This window comes from Lipotes vexillifer, unplaced genomic scaffold, assembly GCF_000442215.2.
Source record: "Lipotes vexillifer unplaced genomic scaffold, Lipotes_vexillifer_v1.1 scaffold414, whole genome shotgun sequence".
NCBI lineage: Eukaryota > Metazoa > Chordata > Mammalia > Artiodactyla > Lipotidae > Lipotes > Lipotes vexillifer.
This window is the reverse complement of record NW_006782864.1, coordinates 1075810-1095646: the sequence shown is the minus strand read 5'-3', so window position 1 is coordinate 1095646 and position 19837 is coordinate 1075810. Positions and strand designations below refer to the sequence as shown.

Below are 19837 nucleotides of genomic sequence, written 5' to 3'. Positions count from 1 at the left end.
TGGGCATCACGTCCACATACCTGCCATTCCCCAAACCTGAAACGAATCACCTGGATTCCGTGTTTAATAAAACTCTCAACCAAAAAAGATGTGCTAGGCTTTCAGGGGTACAAAGCTGTGTGTTTAAGACACACAGCTTTGAAAATATGTGGTTAAATCAGTAAGTAACCTAATTATTAAAAATCGACCAACTTGGCACAAACGGCATATTAAGTTGGGATTAAACCCATTTACAGTATTATCTCAATATCTAAATTCCTGAGTGGACAAACAGGGGTAACAAAGGGTCAGTCTTCCCTCCTAGTGCCCCCGCCCCTGCCCCCGGGCAGCGCGAAGCCCAGGGCTGCAGCGGGCACAGCAAGGCGGGCAGCTGCCTCTTTGGTTTCTCAATAGTCAGCAGCCGGGCTTTAAATGGACATGACGCTCAGATCACACACACAAACCTTTTTTAATGTCAGATTAAATTGAGAAACAGCAGACACAGGAAGAGTCTGCTGCCCCCTTCGTAAGTGCCTGAAAGCAGGGCATAAATTTCTTGTGAGAAACGTGCCTTCCTTGTTCCAGGAAGAACAAAGTGACCCTCACCACTGGAAACAAGGCACCAATACCAAGATAAGTCTGCACAAACAGACCTTGCTAAAATAACCGTTCTATTCTCTTTCCTCCTGTACTTCCTAGTCACTTTCCATAACGGATCACCCGTTGTCAAAATGGTATATAAATCCCAAAGTCTAACTGCTGCTTTGCGTGTCCATGTCTTTTCTGTGAAGGCCTCCATATGCATAAATCAACCCTTTCTACTGTTAAAATAAAATAAAAACTTAGAAAAGTTTTTTTAAAAGGACACTGACTTTCAAACTCAACTCTTCTTTAAAGTGTCAACTCATGGAATTACAACATAGAAAAACTTTTCATTACTATCCAGTCCAGCACATGAAGCGGCCATTCCATCAGCCAGTGAAAGTATGGAGGGTGGGGAAGCGTCAGGCTTCCTAGCCCCGTGGGCCCCGGAGCCCAGCTCTGCCGGCCGCACAGGCGTGACTCACACACGCTCACAGGTGCACCCTTGCACAGGCACAAAGATAACAGGCACAGGAACACTCACTACAGCATTATTTGTAATGGGAAGAATTTGCAAGATGACTTATACACGCATCATTCCATGGAAACGTTAAGTCAGTGTGGTGCAGAGCGTAAAAATGAGGTCGGTCTAAACGTGCTCATAAGGAAAGAGGCCCGCGATCTACTTAAGTAAGAAAGGCCATCTGGATCACGGTGTGTGTAGCATGACCCAATTTATGTTTAGAAGAGAAAACAACCCCCCCCACACACTCCTACCATATGTGTGAATAGACAGAAAAAGTTCTGGAAAGAATCAGTGGTTACTCCTGTGGAGTGATGAGAAATTGGAGGGGGCTCTCCCTTCTCACTACATATACTTTTGTACTGTTAAGTTTGAAAATTTATAATGGGCACACACTTTTGTAAATTGTTAAACTTTTTTTCAAAGTTTGAAAGGAGTGAACTATTTAAAACTCTGCTCTTAAACAAATCTCTAATGATACAGGCTTTGTTAGTTACACTGTTAGCCACTCTATACATACAAACCAACTTACAGTTACTCAGGTAAGGTATTATTAGACATTTTGGTAATGGTAAGAGGGAGAACAGGTAGTTAATACTCTAAATGGGGAGTCAGGATTAACATATATATATATATAAAAAACAAAAAACCAAGATCACCCAGCCTTAGTACAGTGGAGGGGTCACTGGTGGCAGCAGACACTCAGCGGTCAGGCCACTCCACCCTCAAACGCCCGATTACACCAGAAAGCATATGGCCCCATGGAGGGCTGTACTGAGGCACCTGGCAGCCCTGCTCCAGCCCCGGCTGTGTCATCGGATACGAGGCTTGGAACTGCTTGTAGAACCACTCAGGCTGACCTCACTGGCCACGGCTTCCTGCTTCTGCTTTATGTCTTCATGCCAGTGTCTGATACATGTGGTAAAAGACCACTCCAAAGCTGTTTCTTGCTAACTGAGTGGTAACTGTTAATTACCAACATCAAACTGATGAACGAACATCAACACCAACTACAGCTTAAAAATACTTGGCTTTTGAAGAGGTTTCATGGTTTCCTTGGTGGTTCCTGGTTCCGTTGACGATAAAATTGTTACTTGGGCTACTTTTGGCTTCACCGCGTTAACTTGATCTAAGACAGGCGAGCTCTGGGTACTCTGGGGAGGGGATGCAGTTTGGGAGCTGATATGGGAATATTTAAACGAGTGAATACTTTTGCCCCCAGGCTCCGTTTGCTTCCTTCCCTGCCGAGCAGAGCTCACGACAAGGCAGGGCAGGGCTGCTCTACGTGCACCTTCCAGGCCCAACTCCACGCTCTCCGCGGAGGTCACGTGAGTTCTGGAGGGTGTCAGGACCCACATCCAAAAGGGAGGAACTGAGGCCGGCTACACGACTTCTGATGCTTCTCTTAGACAATAAGCCACAATGTCACCTGACCCTTGAACCTTTACCATTACAACTACCTTCGCCGTCGGTTTGGCCTGGGAAGTGGCCAAGAAGGTCCGAAGCCACCCTCTGAGTCACAGGAACTGGACGGGAGGTCAGGGGCTCCACATATCACTGAGGGTGGAAGGGGTGGGAGACAAAGGGAAAAACCAAGGGTGTGAAGCACAACAAAGGAACCAGGAAAGCGGGGGCAGCCATCCATGGTGAGTAAGAGAGGAGGGAGGAACAGAACGGGGACAGGACTTGGGTCTTACCAAGTTATTATGCCAATTTAGTAAATTAACAGAGCATCAGAAGTTCACAGGATTGACGTACATACAAAACAGAAACAGACTCACAGGCACAGAAAACAAACTTATGGTTACAAAGGGGAAAGTGGGGGGATAAATTAGGAGTCTGGGGATTAACAAATACACACTACAATATATAAATAAGGGTCTACAGTGGAGCACAGGGAACTATACTCAGTATTTTGAAATAACCTATAAGGTTAAACCTTACAGTAAAAGAACCTAAAAAAGAATTTGTGTGTGTGTGTGTGTGTGTGTGTGTGTGTGAAAGCGCACCAGGATTTACTTTTAAAGCCTGCATATAAGAAATGCAGACTGACAGTTACGGGATGCAGCTCTAAACTGTACTAAATACATAAAATCAACTTTCATGGATAAAAAAACAATTAAATGCAAAAATCCAGCACGGAAAAGCCTTTGAATCAACGTACCTCCAGGGGAAAACTTTTTGTCTTCTGAAGATTCAAGGTTGACCTTTTCACAACAAAATTTTTGACAAAAATACTTCGCACTGATCATCCTTCCTGCGAGGATCTCACATTGTTTTCCGGTAACAACGCTCCAGAGGGCACTGAGGCCCGGCGCCGTCACCCCGCGGAAGGCAAAGTAGGACACGGCTTGAATTGCTCCGGGCCCCGCGGCCAAGAGCAGCTGCCAGGAGCCCACACTGGGTGCTCGCAAGCCCAGGCCTCACTCCAGCCCCTAAATGGCCCTTCATCTCAAGCTCTTTCATTTTCTGAACAGCAAAGATATGATGAATAGTGATTTAGCTCTAACCACAAGCATCCTTGCAACTCTCTCCCAAATCCCCCGAAGATCAGGATATCCAAGTGACATGAGGAAAAGCGGAGAACTTTTTAGAAACACAGTCTTCTGGAGTCATTATTACTTTGCTACATCTCTTGATTTTCATATATAACAATCATTGTTAGAATCTAATAAAATAAATTAAGCTTCTATAAAACAAGTAAGGCTTTTTAGCCCACATTAGTTCCCTTACACTACTCATCAGCCTCTCCTGCACCCTCTCTTCTCTCTCTCTCGGGTTTAATTTTATAAATAATATATGGTTATAAAAATATCACCCATAGATAATCATCAAGGACCTACTCTATAGCACAGGGAACTCTACTCAATACTCTGTAATAACATATATGGCAAAAGAATCTGAAAAAGAATAGATATATATATGTATAACTGAATCACTTTGCTGAACACCTGAAACTAGCATAGCATTGTAAATCAACTAGATTTCAATATAAAATAAAAATTGTTTTAAAAATAAAAATACCAGCAAAAATATCAGCTGTATAAAACCGTATCACGTACAACTGTGGAAATTCCTCGTCGTCCATCCTTCTTGAACCCACTTCCCAGAGTAACACTGTTAACTATTTGGTGTGTATCTTTTCAGGCATTTTCTAGACATAAACATATGGTGCAGAGTGTTTGTGAGAATTTTTTTTCTTTTCCTTAAATTTAATAGATGTAAATCACACTGTATATATTCTTCTGTGCCTTCATTTCTCACATAACAATATATTATGGACATCTTTCCACAGTAACACGCGCACACAGACACATGTCTGCCTCATTTGTAGAATTGCTTTTTACTAGTCCTCCCTTCCCTGATAAATGCAGTTTCTAGTTTTTGTTTTGTTTTAGATCAACACGCTCAAGCATTAGAGAAGCTCCCTATGTGAAAGGAATCCTGGGGTAACTTTAAGAAAATGAAGCATTGGGCTTTCCTGGTGGCGCAGTGGTTGAGAGTCTGCCTGCCGTTGCAGGGGACACGGGTTCGTGCCCCGGTCCGGGAAGATCCCACATGCCGTGGAGCGGCTGGGCCCCGGAGCCCCGGCCGCTGAGCCTGCGCGGCCGGAGCCTGTGCTCCGCCACGGGAGAGGCCACAACAAAAAAAAAAAAAAAAAAAAAAAAAAAAAAAAAAAGAAAGAAAGAAAATGAAGCATTGTTTTGAAATTCAAAAATGCTATTTCCTAATTTGTCCTATAGTTGGGATTTTTTTTTTAATGCATATGGTACCAGCTTTCTCAAACCAGGGTTCATTTATAATAATTCTGAGAAGGAAGTAAGTTTAAATCACTCTGTTCTGAATCAAGCTCTCAGTGATACTGGAGAATCTTCTCAGCCCAGGCCTTCCCCACCCAGGGCCCTGGGCTGGGAATCACTGAAGCTCCAATGCACAGCTTCTCTACAGCCCAGAACATTCTCTACAGCTAACACGGAACACAGAGGTCCTCTGGGAACAAAGCTCCTTCTCCCGAGTCAGTGGGGACCTGAGGGGTGGCTGATGCTCTGGTTCCCTCGGGGGGGCTGGACCACAAGAGCTGCCACTGGAGGAGGAGATGGAGACGGGGGAGGGGAGGGAGGAGGAGGGGGAGGGGGAGGCAGCCCCATCTCAGGTGCAGACCACTCTGGGGAAGCCAGAAACCAGGCCTGGTTAAGTCTGAGAATTCATCTGCTAGTAAGGAGTGAGCAAAGGTTCCTAACTAGAGCTTTTGAAGAGCACCCCTTACATGAGAACCGTGATAAGACAGCAGCGTTTACGGTAAAAGGTTATGATAAAGGGGTGGTTAGGGCAGGGGTCCTCTAAATGCACACGCATCCGATCACCCAGGGTCTCCCTGGTAAACACAGACTGCTGGTCTGCATTTCTGGTTCATCGGGTCTAGGGCTGAGCCTGAGAATCTGCATTTTTGACAAGTGTCCATGTGACGCTGATGCTGCCGGTCTAGGGACCACACTTTGACTTAGAAAGCTTCATTAGCTGATCTGCTCTGACGCCTCAAAGCCATGTGCCATGAACCTCAGTGTTTGTTCTTGAAATGCTAAACAAAAAACAGGTCCTGTACAGCTGAAGACTTTCCTTAAAAATAAACTTCAGGCTTCTATCTAAGCCAACCCAAGTGAGTACTTTATTTTCCTCAAGTTATTTTTGCTGCTTGCAAATTATTTTTTAAAGGACAAAAATGCAAAGACAATTTTTTAAAGTGCAACTCAGTTTCTGAAGGATGACTTTTGAGAAAAGTCATGTCAAACACAAAGTAAAACAAATCAAGCTAGGCTCAAGATATAAACAACTTCAAAATAACTTAGAGAGGAGGAACAGAGGAAGTCAAACCAGAACCCTGTAACTCAACAGCCCGTGGGTCCCCACTGAATTCACGTCCATCTAGAAAAAGGCTACTTATCAGAATCTCTGAAAGTTGAAACGGGGTAAGGTGAATGCTGCCACTCTTTTTTGTTAGCAAACTTTTCATTCTTTCCTTTTATCTCTGGGGCCTATGTGTTGAATGGAAGCGTTCTAAGAAAGAAAAGGACTAGCAAGAATAAATTCCAACAGGCAGAAAGGCAGGCAAATTCTAAAAGGGGCAGAGGACCGAGTCACTGGGGAAGTGATTCTTCCCAGCCCAACCCTATCCCCAACTATGACGCCACAGCTACAGATGACCATAGGATGGAATTAATGTCTAGTCTTAACCTTAGACATTTAAATAAAAATAGGATTTAGACTCACCTATTGAATATCCCATAAACACTCCCCAGGAGCCAAGAAATTAGCAAAGTCCTTTTCTGACTGAGCATATTCTGATCATCATTAACAGTGACATTAGGTACCAGGCACTAGATACTGCGTGTCTTACCCCTGCCCCATCGTGTGTCAGAAGAATGTCATATAACTGGGGCTCGGGACCAGGCTGCCCACTTAATGTCTGCTTCTGCACCTGACTAGTTTATGACCTTGGGCACTCGGTCAGCATCACTGTGCCTGCTGCCCACCTGTCAGGGGGCGTTAGCAATATTACCAATTTCCCAGTGGAGTTCAGAGGACATAAGGGATTAATTCGTGTAAAACTCAGCTCAGTAAAAGCATTTACTATTTATTTTTCACAACTTCTCTATGAAATATTTATATTATCCTTAGTTGCCTCATCCATTATCTAGTTTCATTTTCTCTAGAATTTTTTTTTTTTTTGCGGTACGCGGGCCTCTCACCGTTGTGGCCTCTCCCGTTGTGGAGCACAGGCTCCGGACGCACAGGCTCAGCGGCCATGGCTCACGGGCCCAGCCACTCCGCAGCATGTGGGATCTTCCCGGACCGGGGCACGAACCCGTGTCCCCTGCATCAGCAGGCGGACTCTCAACCACTGCGCCACCAGGGAAGCCCTTCTCTAGAATTTAGTCCCTTAGTAATCTGATTCTTCTAGCAAATTTCCAATAAAACTGCAGCAAAAGATGAGAAAAACAAGTGATGGAAAAAATAGGTAAGTATGGGAAAAGTCAAATTTTAATAAAAATCATACAGTTGTGGTCTTCTGACATTCAGACCGAGAACCAGGGAGCAAGAAGAATAGAGGCTAGAAAAAAAAAAAATGCAGAAACAGAACTAAATGGTCGTCATTTACACCAATTCCCACATCCAGGACTCACACCCCGGCCTTCATTTGTTTAATCTCTTAAATCACTAGCCCGGGAGGTGTCTGGCTATTGATGGTTGGAAGGCTTTTTGTTCCGTTACCCTGGGCTCTGAGAGCCTGCACAGAACTAAGAACAAGGGCTCAGGTGGACAAGACATCTCTCTGCTACAGCTGACTTCCCACCTGGCGCTCCGGGACCCGCCCAGCACCACATGGAAGCTTCGTGAGATTCACAGACTTGGGGTGGGGTGAATTTCAACTTCATGGTATGCAATTGCTTTTCCTCTGCCTCTGTTTTTTTGTTATGGATCATGAAAACAGTCTGTGACAAACACACTTCATCAAGCCCAAAGGGCTGTCAGGCCACTGTCATCTGAGGCTAGGGTTTCATCTCCCTCCAGCTCACCATGACGTTCGGCCTTGTGCTTTTCAGATTACTTAGAGCCGCTGTGGTGCTTCACGCCCCCTCCCTTCACCCAAAGTCTGAAAGCCCAGTACACAAACATAGAATTAGGTATGGCTATACAATCCGAGAAAAACTGCCTTGAGAAAACCTGGTTGGAGAAATGAATAAGGATTTCCCCCGTTTGGGAAGAGGGCGCTTTCAACTGTAATACGACACACCATTTAGCAGAAACTTTATCTTCTGAACAGAGAGAGGGAGGTTTTAATCAAATATGGCCCGTAACTGAATCTTAATCCTTAAAGGACATTAACAAGAAGGAAAACGACACACACAAACATCTCTGCTGACTCTGGCCATCCCACAGCAATGGACGTGTTCAGGATCTAGCTGTAAGAGGCACATCTCACAGAGGGGAATGGGGGACCCTCTCTACCAAGATACGCATGGAAATGGTGAGTGAGAAAGAACAGTTAACCACCTCCTCCGCACGGGAATGTTATGCAAATGACAGTACTGTACGTAAGTTCTTCTTTACACACTGAAAACTTAAAAGAAAGGAACTTTTAACCCTGCTCCACCCCAAAGCCCAAACCCTTGTAAAGAAAGAACAAAGGACATCGAAATGGGAAGAAAAGGAGCAATTCGGAAAAGAAAGTCATCACTGGTTCCAGTATCTGAAACGCAGAACCAGAACGGCAGGGCTCTCACAGGTCTGACAAGTTCTGGGGGGGTTAGATGTTTGTGCTGTGGACCACGTGACAGCCCCGCCCCGGACTGTCCCAAGGTGGTGACCTACTGCTTACGCGAGCTCCCCCCTGCCTCCGGGGGCCCCCCCAGCTCAGGGAGGCTCAGGCTGTCCGATCATGTTCTGCGACTCAGCACCAGGAATCTGAGGCCGAAGGGGGATTTCAATTTTCTTTTTTTAACCTGAAGTCTGTTGCCTGTGTACTTCACATCTCTCTTGAGTATTTAAAACAAGTAAAGGCATCTCCTACTCTTTTCACTGCTCCATAATGAGTAACGACTGTGAGTAGTGTTTCTGACTGTTGGCCAACAAATCCACCACTGCCGCTGGACTCTGACACCACCTGCTGGCCGTGACCTTCCGGGGGCTCTTACCTGGGGCTCCTGTGTACATGATGGAAAACACATTGATCGCGATGGTAGCGGCATAGAACACGGGAAGCGCCCGGAGGCCGTTGGGAACGGGGTCCTCCTGCGGGGTAAGGAGATAAGGGGGCAGGTCAGGACTCCAGGGGCATCAGCAGGCAGCATAGGCAAAATGACACAAGCCCTGTTCCGGGAAAGCCCTGTCCCTGCCGCGGGCTGTGTGCACCTCCAGACCCAGGGCTGGCCTGGGCTGACCCTCCTCCTACACGAGTGCTGTGGCAAAGGGCCCATGATGGTGACCAGCAGACGCGTTAATGCGCTGGGATCACATGAGGTGGTGGCAGATGTGGGGACAGAGAAGGGCTGTTGGTGAGGCCAGCTTCTGGGACTAAAGCCCTGACCCGGAGCACTCACTATTCTAGCTACATTCACATTGGCCCCAAAATCCATTTTCAACAAATATGTTGAGGCCTGACCCTCTGAGGATGCCCTGAGAAAGTCAAATGACTTCAACACCATGGCATTACTACTAGATTATATGTTACTCTGTGACACGATCCGGGTTTGCTGTGTTGAAATACATAAAGCAAGGAAATACAGGACCACATGCTATGACTTTCAGAATCCTTTCACGAGGTGGAGCATTTCACCTTCAACTATTAAAAAGTGAAAAGAACTGTGGGTTCTTTGTCTAAGAAAACATTTTTTTACAACCTTAGGCTTCTGGTACAACACTTCCGAAATCTAATATTTCAGCGAGAACAGTACTGCACGTGTTTTACGCAAAGTCACACCTGGGAGAATATTCGAAATTTAGAGTTTACAGAGAAAAAATATAGAGTTTGAGGGTTTAGATCTACAGAGAATTTTGAAGCAAAAATATGAACCGGGAACTCCTCGACGCGGAACTGGCACGTAGGTGTTGCTTAAATAATTCAAACACGGGCTAATTTCTGATGACCACGTAAGACACTCGTATACATTGGTATGAGTCTATGACCCACCCATGATAAAAGGAAAATTAGGCCTAAGCCTTGATGCGAGCTACAGAAGTCAGGATAAGTACAGACTATCTCACAGGTCCTAGTTGACAGTTCCTACTGTCAAATGCAAACGTGTGCAAATCAAGTACGTTTGCAGAACTGTAAACTCATCAAGAACCCGCCTGCAATGTCTCAAGTGGCCACTAGCACTTGTCAGGAGGCCTGAGGTGAATGGAAGTGAGATGTCAGGAAAGGGAGAGCTGGGGTGGAAGGTGATTCAGCCGCATGGGAGCCCCAGCCACAGTCACAGGAGGGCAGGTGAGGAACAGGTACAAAGGGGCGGGCAGGAGCCTGGGACGAGGCACATCACCTCCCGATCTGCCGTGGACCTGGGACAGGAACCCAGGCTGAACTGAAAACGAAACGCTGAGATGCTCACATGCCTACTGCCTCCTCTTCCAAAATGCTGTTTTCTGTGGGACGACGGCTGCTACAGAAAGACTCCCAACCAGTAACTCCTGAAGGCGTGAAGTCTTCAGTTTGCATGTTGTAACTGAATCACCTTATGTTTTCTCAAATAACCTATTCTTTTCTTTTTTTTGCGGTACACAGGCCTCTCACTGTTGTGGCCTCTTCCACTGCGGAGTACAGGCTCCGGAAGCGCAGGCTCAGCGGCCATGGCCCACGGGCCCAGCCGCTCCGCGGCATGTGGGATCCTCCCAGACCGGGGCACGAACCTGTGTCCCCTGCATTGGCAGGTGGACTCTCAACCACTGCGCCACCAGGGAAGCCCCAAATAACCTATTCTTACAACGCAAATGGCAGCTGTCTTATTGAGACCCGGCTCCTTTCCTCCTCCTGCCTCGATCCCTCCCTCCCTCCCTCCTTTCCTTCCTTCCCTGCACGCATCACCTGGCCCCATCCAAGCAGCCATCCCTCTCTCTTAACAGATGTTCAACCAGCGTCTCTGAAGGGCTAAGCAGTGCTGGGCGCCGTCTACGCACGCGAAGAGACAGTCACGGTTTCTACTCTTACAGATGTTACAGTCAAATAGCGAACAGGGGGCCAAGCAGGAGATAAATCGCTGCACGACACGAGTGCAATGATAAGAAGGCAGTGAGCGTGTGGGGATACAGAGCACGTACCCAAGCGGAGGCTGGGGCAGGAGAACCTGGGAAGTGACTCCGGGCGGGGGGCAGATGACGGGGGTGCAGGGGGGGCAAGAGTGGGTGGCACCTTCCAAGATGTTACTGGGTCCTAGGACAGCTGGACCCCGGAGAAGGGCTGGTGAGTTTGTGACCATCCAAGAGACTGAGCCCGCCTAGAAGAAGAGCTGTGTCTTCAAGCAAGGAGACGGCTGAAGGCAGGCGTGTCCCGATGTGCTCGCGTGTGCGGAGCAGCCAAAGGCAAGCAGCGGGGCTTATGAAACACAACAGCCCCTTGACGGGCAAATCGAAACGTCACCAAGGTTTTTTTTGTTTCTTGCAGAGAATACTGATCTCAGTAAGCTTCCATTTTCATCTCATTTTACTTTTGATAAAAATGTACCCACACACCCCCCCGCCCCCGTAGGTGTTATTTCCTTCTTTTTATCCTATCCTCAAGGATAGGAAGAAAACCAGTGTCTGAAGCTTCCTTTCTCCATTAAAAAACAGAAAACATCTTACATTTGGGTAAAGAAATTCTCCAGCTGTTTTTAGTGCTAGTTCATTTCAAAATCATAACACTATCTTCCTCTATTCTGTTTACTGTCCACAAAATAATTATCTTTCCTTTTTTGAGGTGTGAGCACAGTGCCCAAGAATGCTGACCAATGAACTAAGTCATATGGCAAGACACCTCATGTCCAGTGCTGGTTCTGGGGGAGCCCCTGGGTACTCTACCCACCTCTTCTCACCTACTTTAGAATAATGTCTAATTCCAACTTCAGGGGGCTGTGCCTTAACAATTATTCCTCTGACCCCTCTCACTATTAATTTCTATTGAGTAGAACCAAAATTAGGTCTAAAACTTAATTAAAAAAATGATAGCCTCACTTACCTTTTTTAAGATGAACATTCTGATCAGTACAAACAGCACGCCAGACATGAAACCAGACAACAGCGGAGATATAAACCAAGAAGCAACTGAATAATTAAAAGAAAATCTAATGAATGTTAAAATTCTACATAATTCAGGTCCTATTTATATAATACAGTGATAACCAACATATAGTACATACATTAGTAAACATTCCTGGAATTGTTCACCTTAACTCAGAACCCAACAAACCCACTGCCTTGGCAGACTGACCCCCACACAGGGGTCACCGTCCTCACACACACACCCCAGACCACAGCACACACACCACCTCCCAGCTCCGGCCTCCGATGACGGTTCCTTTGATTCCCACTGAGCCCCTTCTGCCTGCCCCTCATGCAGCCCCGTCCCTGTGCCAGCTGTAAGGGCCACTGAAAAGGGGATCACCTTCCCTTTCAATTTCCAAGGCCAGCCTGGTACTGTCACCCTGTAGCCTCTGGCTGCACACTGGAAACATCTGCAGGGTTTTCAAAAACTAGTTACGTTCTGGGTCCACCCACAGAATTCTGATTTAAAAGGTTTGAAATGGGGTCTGGGCACTGATATCTTTAAATCGCTCTCCCAGGTAATTCGAAAGTGCAGCCAGAATCAAGCACCACTGTTCTAGAAGCCTGGGACCTCGGGTGAGCTTCCTGGGATGTCAGGTGAGTTTCCTGGGGTCAGCAGAGTTCCCTGGCAATCTGTGTCCTGCTTGCAGTTCAGGGATCCGCTTATTCTAGGGCTCCTAAGGCCACTATGATTCATAAAAGGATGGAGATGGGCGAGAGAGAGTGTTTTTCACAATGGGCGTGTTGGTACTTATGGGGCTGAAAGGGCTTCCCCCTTACTGAAAAAGTCAGACCCAGGAAGCAGGGTGTCAAACCCCTCTTAACAGTCCCCACTGGGCAGCCCACAACCCAGAAGCAGCACCAGGCAGACGGAGGGGTCTCCTGGATGCAGTGGGGCAAGTAGCACTCGGCTCACTTCCACGCCTCCCCATCACCAGGAACTCGGACTCCTGGACCAGGGCCCAGTTTTTCTCTGCCTACACACTGATTTCAACCAGATAAATTTCTAAATGCCCTGTGAACAACAGATACTGATTTTCAAAGCTGGATAACAATGTAGCATTTGAAAAGAGCATCTGGAGTTAAAAACTGCATAACAGTTCACAATCTCTGCTAACAGAAATGTTAAGGGAAAACGTTCATAGACCTATCCATATAGGTCCTCTAAACGTTAACACGTAAAGAAGAAAGTATAACGGTGACTTTTAATAACCCTTACTCTAGAAAATGCAAACTTTCCTGCTTCTAAGTGAAAGAAAATGGCAATTACCAATCTTGACCAGCTCCATCCACTGCACACCTTTTGTACCGATTGCGACGAGGGAGAATCCAATGGTGGCCCCGACAATGCAGTGAGTCCCCGAGATCGGGAGCCTGAGGAAGGATGCAATGAGCTGCCAGACGGCGGAGCCTGCGGGTTGAAGATAAAAAACAAAGACAGAAAAAAGTCAGATATACAGCTGGATGTCTCAAACAGCCATAGATGGAAGAAAGCCAAATTACCGTTCTCCTTCCCAATGCCTCCCTGGGGTTAATTGTCTCCGGATTGTTTCTTTACAAAGCCCTGAGAGAAACCACTCAAATAACTTCAGCCAAAGGAACATTCTTCAACACTGAAGGGATAATGCTGACTTATTCAAAGGAAAGTACTTGAAAGTATTTAAAGAAAAGCCCCGTGATGTCAGTTCCTAGTTGCCTTTGTCATGGTTAAGCGAGGGTGCTGGTGATGTGGTGAGTTCTGATGTGAAGTGTGGCCAGGACCAAGCAGGAGACCGAGGACTAATGAACATGGAGAAACAGGAAAGGCTGCGTATTGGAGAAGATTCTGCTGTAGTTATGCCGTTCGGTCACATCATGAGGAGGCCAGATACCGCCTATGTACATTAGTCAGTACAAGAGAGAGTATAAAATACAAACATCAAATCACAATGCTGTACACCTGAAGCCAATATAATGTCACGTCGAATATAACTAAGTAACTATGATATTTAACCCCACACTGGGCATCTACCCTCAGCCCCTGCCCAGGCGGCTGGGCCTGTTTTTTTGCATGCTCCCTCCAGGCCTTCTAATTCTCAGGAATTAAGAGGATCCCTGGGTTTGGGCTTTGTGTCCTTTTACCTCAATTTTGCCACACTTTTCTAGGCTTCGTGTTCTTCCAGGCTACAGTTCACTTCAGATATTTTCATAAGCAGATCAAGTTTTGCAGGGAGTATTAAAAGCATTGGCTGGGGAGAGGTCACTTTCGGAAACAGCTGTTGAAAAGCTCACACAGGGCTGCAGGGGACAAAGGGCCTGGCTGATAAGCAGGGCACGGCATTAATCCCAAGTGTTAACTCTGGAAATCTGGCTGCTTGGTAGCAGCACTTTTAAACAGACCCCTGGCATTTTCTCCAAAAACATCTGCGTCACAGAGGCTCGTGAGAGGTCGTGCAGGTCCCCATTTGCGGAGCAAGGCTGACAGCTGCTCTGGGAGTGCCAGGCAGGCTGACCTTTGTGCCGCAGCGGGCCGTGACCCCGAACCTACCCCCTGAAACGTGTGCTGGGAGGAGGAGGGCCAGCCTTGGGCTGCCAAACCGGTGACAGGCTTGATGGCAGCAACCAGGCTCCCCTGCAGGCAGTCCTGCAAGCCCAGACATCTAAGCCCTGGGCTCCTCAGGGACTAGTTGTTTTAAAAATAAAGCCAGACTTTGGAGCGTGTTTCACACCACAGAACCAGAACTTAAAAAGCAAATATTCTTACAAAAAGTAAAATACCCTAGTGATGTTAAGAGAATGGGATAAACTCACCCACGTGAATTCAGACCATGAGGTTTTCAATCCTGAAAGCCACTCTCTTCTCTCTGGCTGACTTTATAACAGGAGAGTTTGTAAGGAAAGGCAGGGGAACAGGGCTGCCTGAGAGAGGGAGGAAGCGGGAGTGGGCGCTGGGAGCAGGGGACTCTTGCAAGGTGAGAGTGGGCCAGAGGCCCTCCTTACCTTGGGAATTCCTGGAGGTGAATGGGATTACATTAATGTGAAGAAAAACAGCGGGAAAAAGGGAGAGTTTAACCTAAGATAATGATGTCCTGCAATGAAGGAGGGGATTAAGCACAGGATGAGGCTGCCAGACAAAACCTGGGGAAAGTGGAGGTTAAGATGGGTGTCTGAGGCCACAGGCTCCTGCAGGATGAAAGAACGGCAGAGAAGGTACAGGTTACGCGGAGGCAAAGAGGACTCAGCACTTCCTAGGGTGGTCCCAGGAGATGGCTCGGTCGTGCTGTCGTGGGTATTTCCACGAAAAGATGGCGTGTTCTGAATTCTCAGTGGATTTTGGGAAACACTGGCGGTTTCGTACTAATTGGATCGACCATTGCTTTAGGGCTGAGCTAGAGTCCCCGGAGGTGCCTTGTTCAGGAAGTGTGGCTGGCATGAACAATTTCTCCTACCCAATCAACTTAACACTACCCGACTTTACCAGCAAGCACAGAGACCCATGGGCTTGGGGTGAAGATGATAAAGAAAAAAGAGAAAAAAAAATAAAGAGATGGGGAGAAAAGGGACAAAGAAAGGGATGTTGACTTTAAAAGAGGAAGATTGGGAGAACTCAGGCATCTGAACAGAATCATCTTGGTTTGGGCCAATCATGATTATACCACCATTCTAAAATTCCCCAGTTCCCATGTACAAGGAACCCAATTTTAAAAGTCTAGGTAACTCTCACCAATTCCTCACAAAATAGGCTTTGAGATTCTTCTAACCACACACCAAAAAAAAAAAAAAAAAAAAAAGGCACCAAAGCAAACAAAATCAAGTTATTCAAGCAAAAATCCCCAAATGCTTTGGTTGACCTAAATTCTAGTGGAGGTAAGTATCCTTCATTCTTTGAGTGTAGAGACCAAGGCCAGGGGTGGGAAAACCCCAAAACTGGACAACTTATGCTGTCTACACGGCAAGTTAGTGGTGACGTGGAGCTCAGCCCGCAGGCCCTCCGTCCACCCAGGGCCCTGGGGCAGCCTCACAAACCAGCCTCCTCAATAAGCACCACCACTCCCCAAAGGGCTCACATCCAACTCAAGGAGGAACCTCTGTTAAGACTGAACTTCATCGCTGTACAGCACAGGGAACTCTACTCAATACTCTGTAATGACCTAAATGGGCAAAGAATCTATAAAAAGAGCCGATATATGTATATGTGTAACTGACTCACTGTACACCTGAAGGTAACACAACATTGTAAATCAACTACACTCCAATTATAAAATTAAAAAAAAAAAGATTGAACTTCAGCAGTGTTTTTCTTTATTTCTCCTCTACTTTCAATATATCTTGTCCGCATCATACCGGCTGGCAAAATCTTAATTTCCTCTTGATATGATTATGTCTTAGATATTGATCATGACTATGGAGGGTGAATTTGACAAACAACTGTCAAACTGTCAGGGAAACGTCAATTATACCGGACTGTGATGAGACGTACGTGTTCAGTGAAGGTGAAAATTCAATCATTACAGTAGCTGTTGTAGTAAAAGATTTTTAATTCTTAAAAATAATGATGAATTAAAGTAATCATGAGCCTTACATCTTTCACACAACACGTGCAGCTGACAAAGAGGAACTCCTCAGCACGTATGACCAGCTTACTGTGCGTTAGTAGTATTTAATTCCTTACTGAGGACATCCATCTTCCAATCAAAGGCCTCAACTATTCTACTTCTCAAACTAACCTGCTGTGAAGAAAAGATGATGGGCCATTTTAAACCTGGAAAATGACCTGCACATTCTGGGGGCTTAAGAAGTGCTGGGGGTGGTAAACCCCTGGGGATCCATGGGATGTAGCCGTGTTCTTGGTCCACCAGCATCCGGCCTCCCGGTGCAGAGCTCTCCCCACAAAAGCATGTGCCCTGTTGAAAGCAGAAGGTGGCAGGACTCCCCTCTCCCCCTCTCCCCCCTCTCCCCCACTACCCGTGTAGACACGCCATCTGCTGTGCATCACCTCCACCTAGAGGCAAGCAGAGGAGGAGCCTGTCGGCTGCACCTAAGGTCCTGCTGCCCGAATCTTCCAGCTCAGCGAGGGCAGCGCCCACGGTGCTGCCAGTGTGGAGTCGCCTCGGGCAGGGGAGGAACCACACGCCCGACACCACCAATAAAAGGTCCTACTGCAAACAGGTGACATACAAGTGATCTTCCGGTGGAAAACAAAACAAGTGTACTAGGGCTTCCCTGATGGCGCAGTGGGGGGCTTCCCTGGTGGCGCAGTGGTTGAGAGTCCACCTGCCGATGCAGGGGACACGGGTTCGTGCCCCGGTCCGGGAAGATCCCACATGCCGCGGAGCGGCTGGGCCCGTGAGCCATGGCCGCTGAGCCTGTGCGTCGGAGCCTGTGCTCCACAACAGTGAGAGGCCCGCGTACCACAAAAACAAACAAACAAACAAAAAACAAACAAGAAAACAAGCATACTAGATGGAGCCCCCAGGGGTGGAATCAGAAAATCCAAACAAACACTAACAAAAGGAAGACAAATGACAGAGAAGACCAGAATTTCTTGAAAACACAGTCACTTAAGAGTCAACTGGTAACTGCTTTAAAACTTCAATGGAGAATACAGAAGTTAAGCTAATAAATAGTGTTTTGGGGCAACCAAGTTTTCAAAACATTACTTCCTAACTGATGAAAAGTCTATGAAAAAATAGAAGTGAACCTTCAAGGTTCATAAATAAACCTAAGTAAACCTCTCAAACACATCCACTTAGACGTGTTCTTTCTTTAATAACTTTCAAACAGCTTGAAAATGACAAAGAGCTATGCTACAAATATCTTTTTCTGGACTTTATGAAAAGCACTGACTTAACCAAAATCTATTTGGACAAGCAAGTCTGCCATACATTCAAGGAAAGAAATGGTTGCTTGATATTTGAACACTGACCAAAATCATAACTGAATTAAAACACAGAAAGCACAAATAAGGTATAGTAAATGGGAAATCTGAAAAAGTATACATACATATATATATGGCTGAATCACTTTGCTGTACACCTGAAACTAACACAACATCGTAAATCAACTGGGCTTCAATAATAAAAAAAAAAAAAAGAACCATCAAACCAGTTTTTGAAAAGTTAAAACAAAAATCTCATTTATGGATATGACAAATGAGAAATGGGTCAGTGGACACATTCCCACAGGTGGAAAGACGAGGCTACTTACCGACCATGGCACTGACCTCCCCGGCCATGAGCGTCTCCACAGTGTGGTTGTACAGGTTCACGTCAATGATGCCTTTCCGGATGGTCTCTCCGACTTTGGCCCCCAGTAACACCGAACCAGTGGTTTCAAAGATTGAAGCCAGGATGCAGGCCTGCCTCAGGGTCACCACGCCCGAGCCCACGGCGGTACCAAACGAATTGGCAACATCATTGGCACCCACGGAAAATGCCAAGATAAAAGCTATGAAAAAACCCAAGATGACCATCCACAGATACTCATCTGTGGCCATTTTGGAAAGGGGGTTCTGGGTACTTTTCTTCTGCAGAAGTATTTGAAAGCCACCGAGCTTGAGGTTCAAACGTCGTCAGGCCGAGAGTTCTCGTAAACAATGAGTCTGCTCTGGAAAGTGCCGGATGATGCTGGAGCTGCACAAACTGCTAACTGCTGGTTTTCAAACTACTGTCAGGACAGTTCATTGGGTTGTGTTCAGTCAGCGGTAAAACACATTCCATATTTTCCTTCCCAGTCTGGGGAAGCTGTGAGGTCTCCCTCTGTAACAGGAAGAAGACAAAAGAGATCAATTACCCTGAGGAACAGGTGACAACAGTTTGTTCTTTCAGAAAGAAATGTTTGGAAACTGCTGATAGGATCTCACGCTGGCATGTGGCAGATCTGACCATAAAGCAATGCAAGGAAGATTATAATCAGGCTAACTGCCCAGCACACCCCCAGAAAAGCTGATTCTAGAACGTCACAGGGTGAAGCTGCTTTATGATCACAGATAGGAAGTCTTAATAGGATACATTTTTATGCAATTTGAAAAATATATGTGGTCTTTATTTTAGAAAGAAAAAATTGTCTTGGAGGAGCAAAAGACAAGGGAATGAGAAATTCAGAGTTACCGAGTTTTTCAAATACGTGGACCGCGCCTAATTTCTTGGAGCAGGATGACTCGATGTGGCTGTGACACCGTGGGGTGTGGCAACTGTCTACCTGACCATTTGCACACCCTGAGCTCGGCAGGCCTGGGTCAGACACGAAGCGACTCCTTCAAAAGGTGACAGGGTGGGAACTGAAGGGGCTCCCGGGGGACAGGGAAGCTGGAGCGAAGCGACCCTGCCAGAGCAAGAAGCAGATCAGGTCACTACGCCCTGTTTCCCACCTCGCTCGGGGAACAGTCAGAGGCCTGACCATGGCCTGGGAGGCCCTCCCAGATCTCCTCGGGGCCCCCCACCAGATCTCCTCGGGCTCCCCGCCTGACCTCCTCGGGCCTCCCCCCCAACCCCGCCCGGGCTCACTGACCTCAGCTCCTGCCCACCCCCTCCCCTCACTGGCTCGCTCACCTCAGGGCCTTTGTACCTTCTGGTCCCTCTGCCAGAAACAGCCTGTCTGATGGCTGCACAGCTCATCACCTGCTCCAAGTCCCTCTCTGCCCAGATGTCACCAGAGCAGCCCTCCCTGACCCTGTCGAAGAGCACCCCCCATGCCATTATCCCTCCCTCTCACCTGACCTTTTGTCTTTTCTACTGACCACCTCATTCATTCATTCACTCACTCACTCCTGTCCGGCCCCTCACAGGATGCAAGGACTTTGCTGTGTCTCCAGCACACAGACTAGCGCCTGGCACGGGGTAAGCCCTAATCAAGTTGTTGAATAAGTGAAGAAAGAAGCTATTAAACAAATGAAATAACTCTTGCATAGGCTTCCTCCTGGGATGAAGATGTGACATCACAGAATTAATACATATGTGAAGTAAAAATGTCACTAAAAGC

At 46.8% G+C, this 19837-nt stretch overlaps 1 protein-coding gene across 1 annotated transcript in view; it reads right to left on the bottom strand.

Moving 5' to 3' along the window:
- SLC20A2 (solute carrier family 20 member 2) overlaps positions 1-18353 on the bottom strand; it is a 48779-nt gene extending 30426 nt beyond the window's left edge. Inside the window, exons 1-4 of the mRNA XM_007455467.1 lie at positions 18065-18353; positions 13149-13289; positions 11793-11878; positions 8779-8875 (exon numbers count right to left, since the gene is read on the bottom strand). Coding sequence (XP_007455529.1) covers positions 8779-8875; positions 11793-11878; positions 13149-13289; positions 18065-18353 — 613 coding nt within the window. The remainder of the gene's footprint in view (positions 1-8778; positions 8876-11792; positions 11879-13148; positions 13290-18064) is intronic.
- Positions 18354-19837: the final 1484 nt, after the last annotated feature.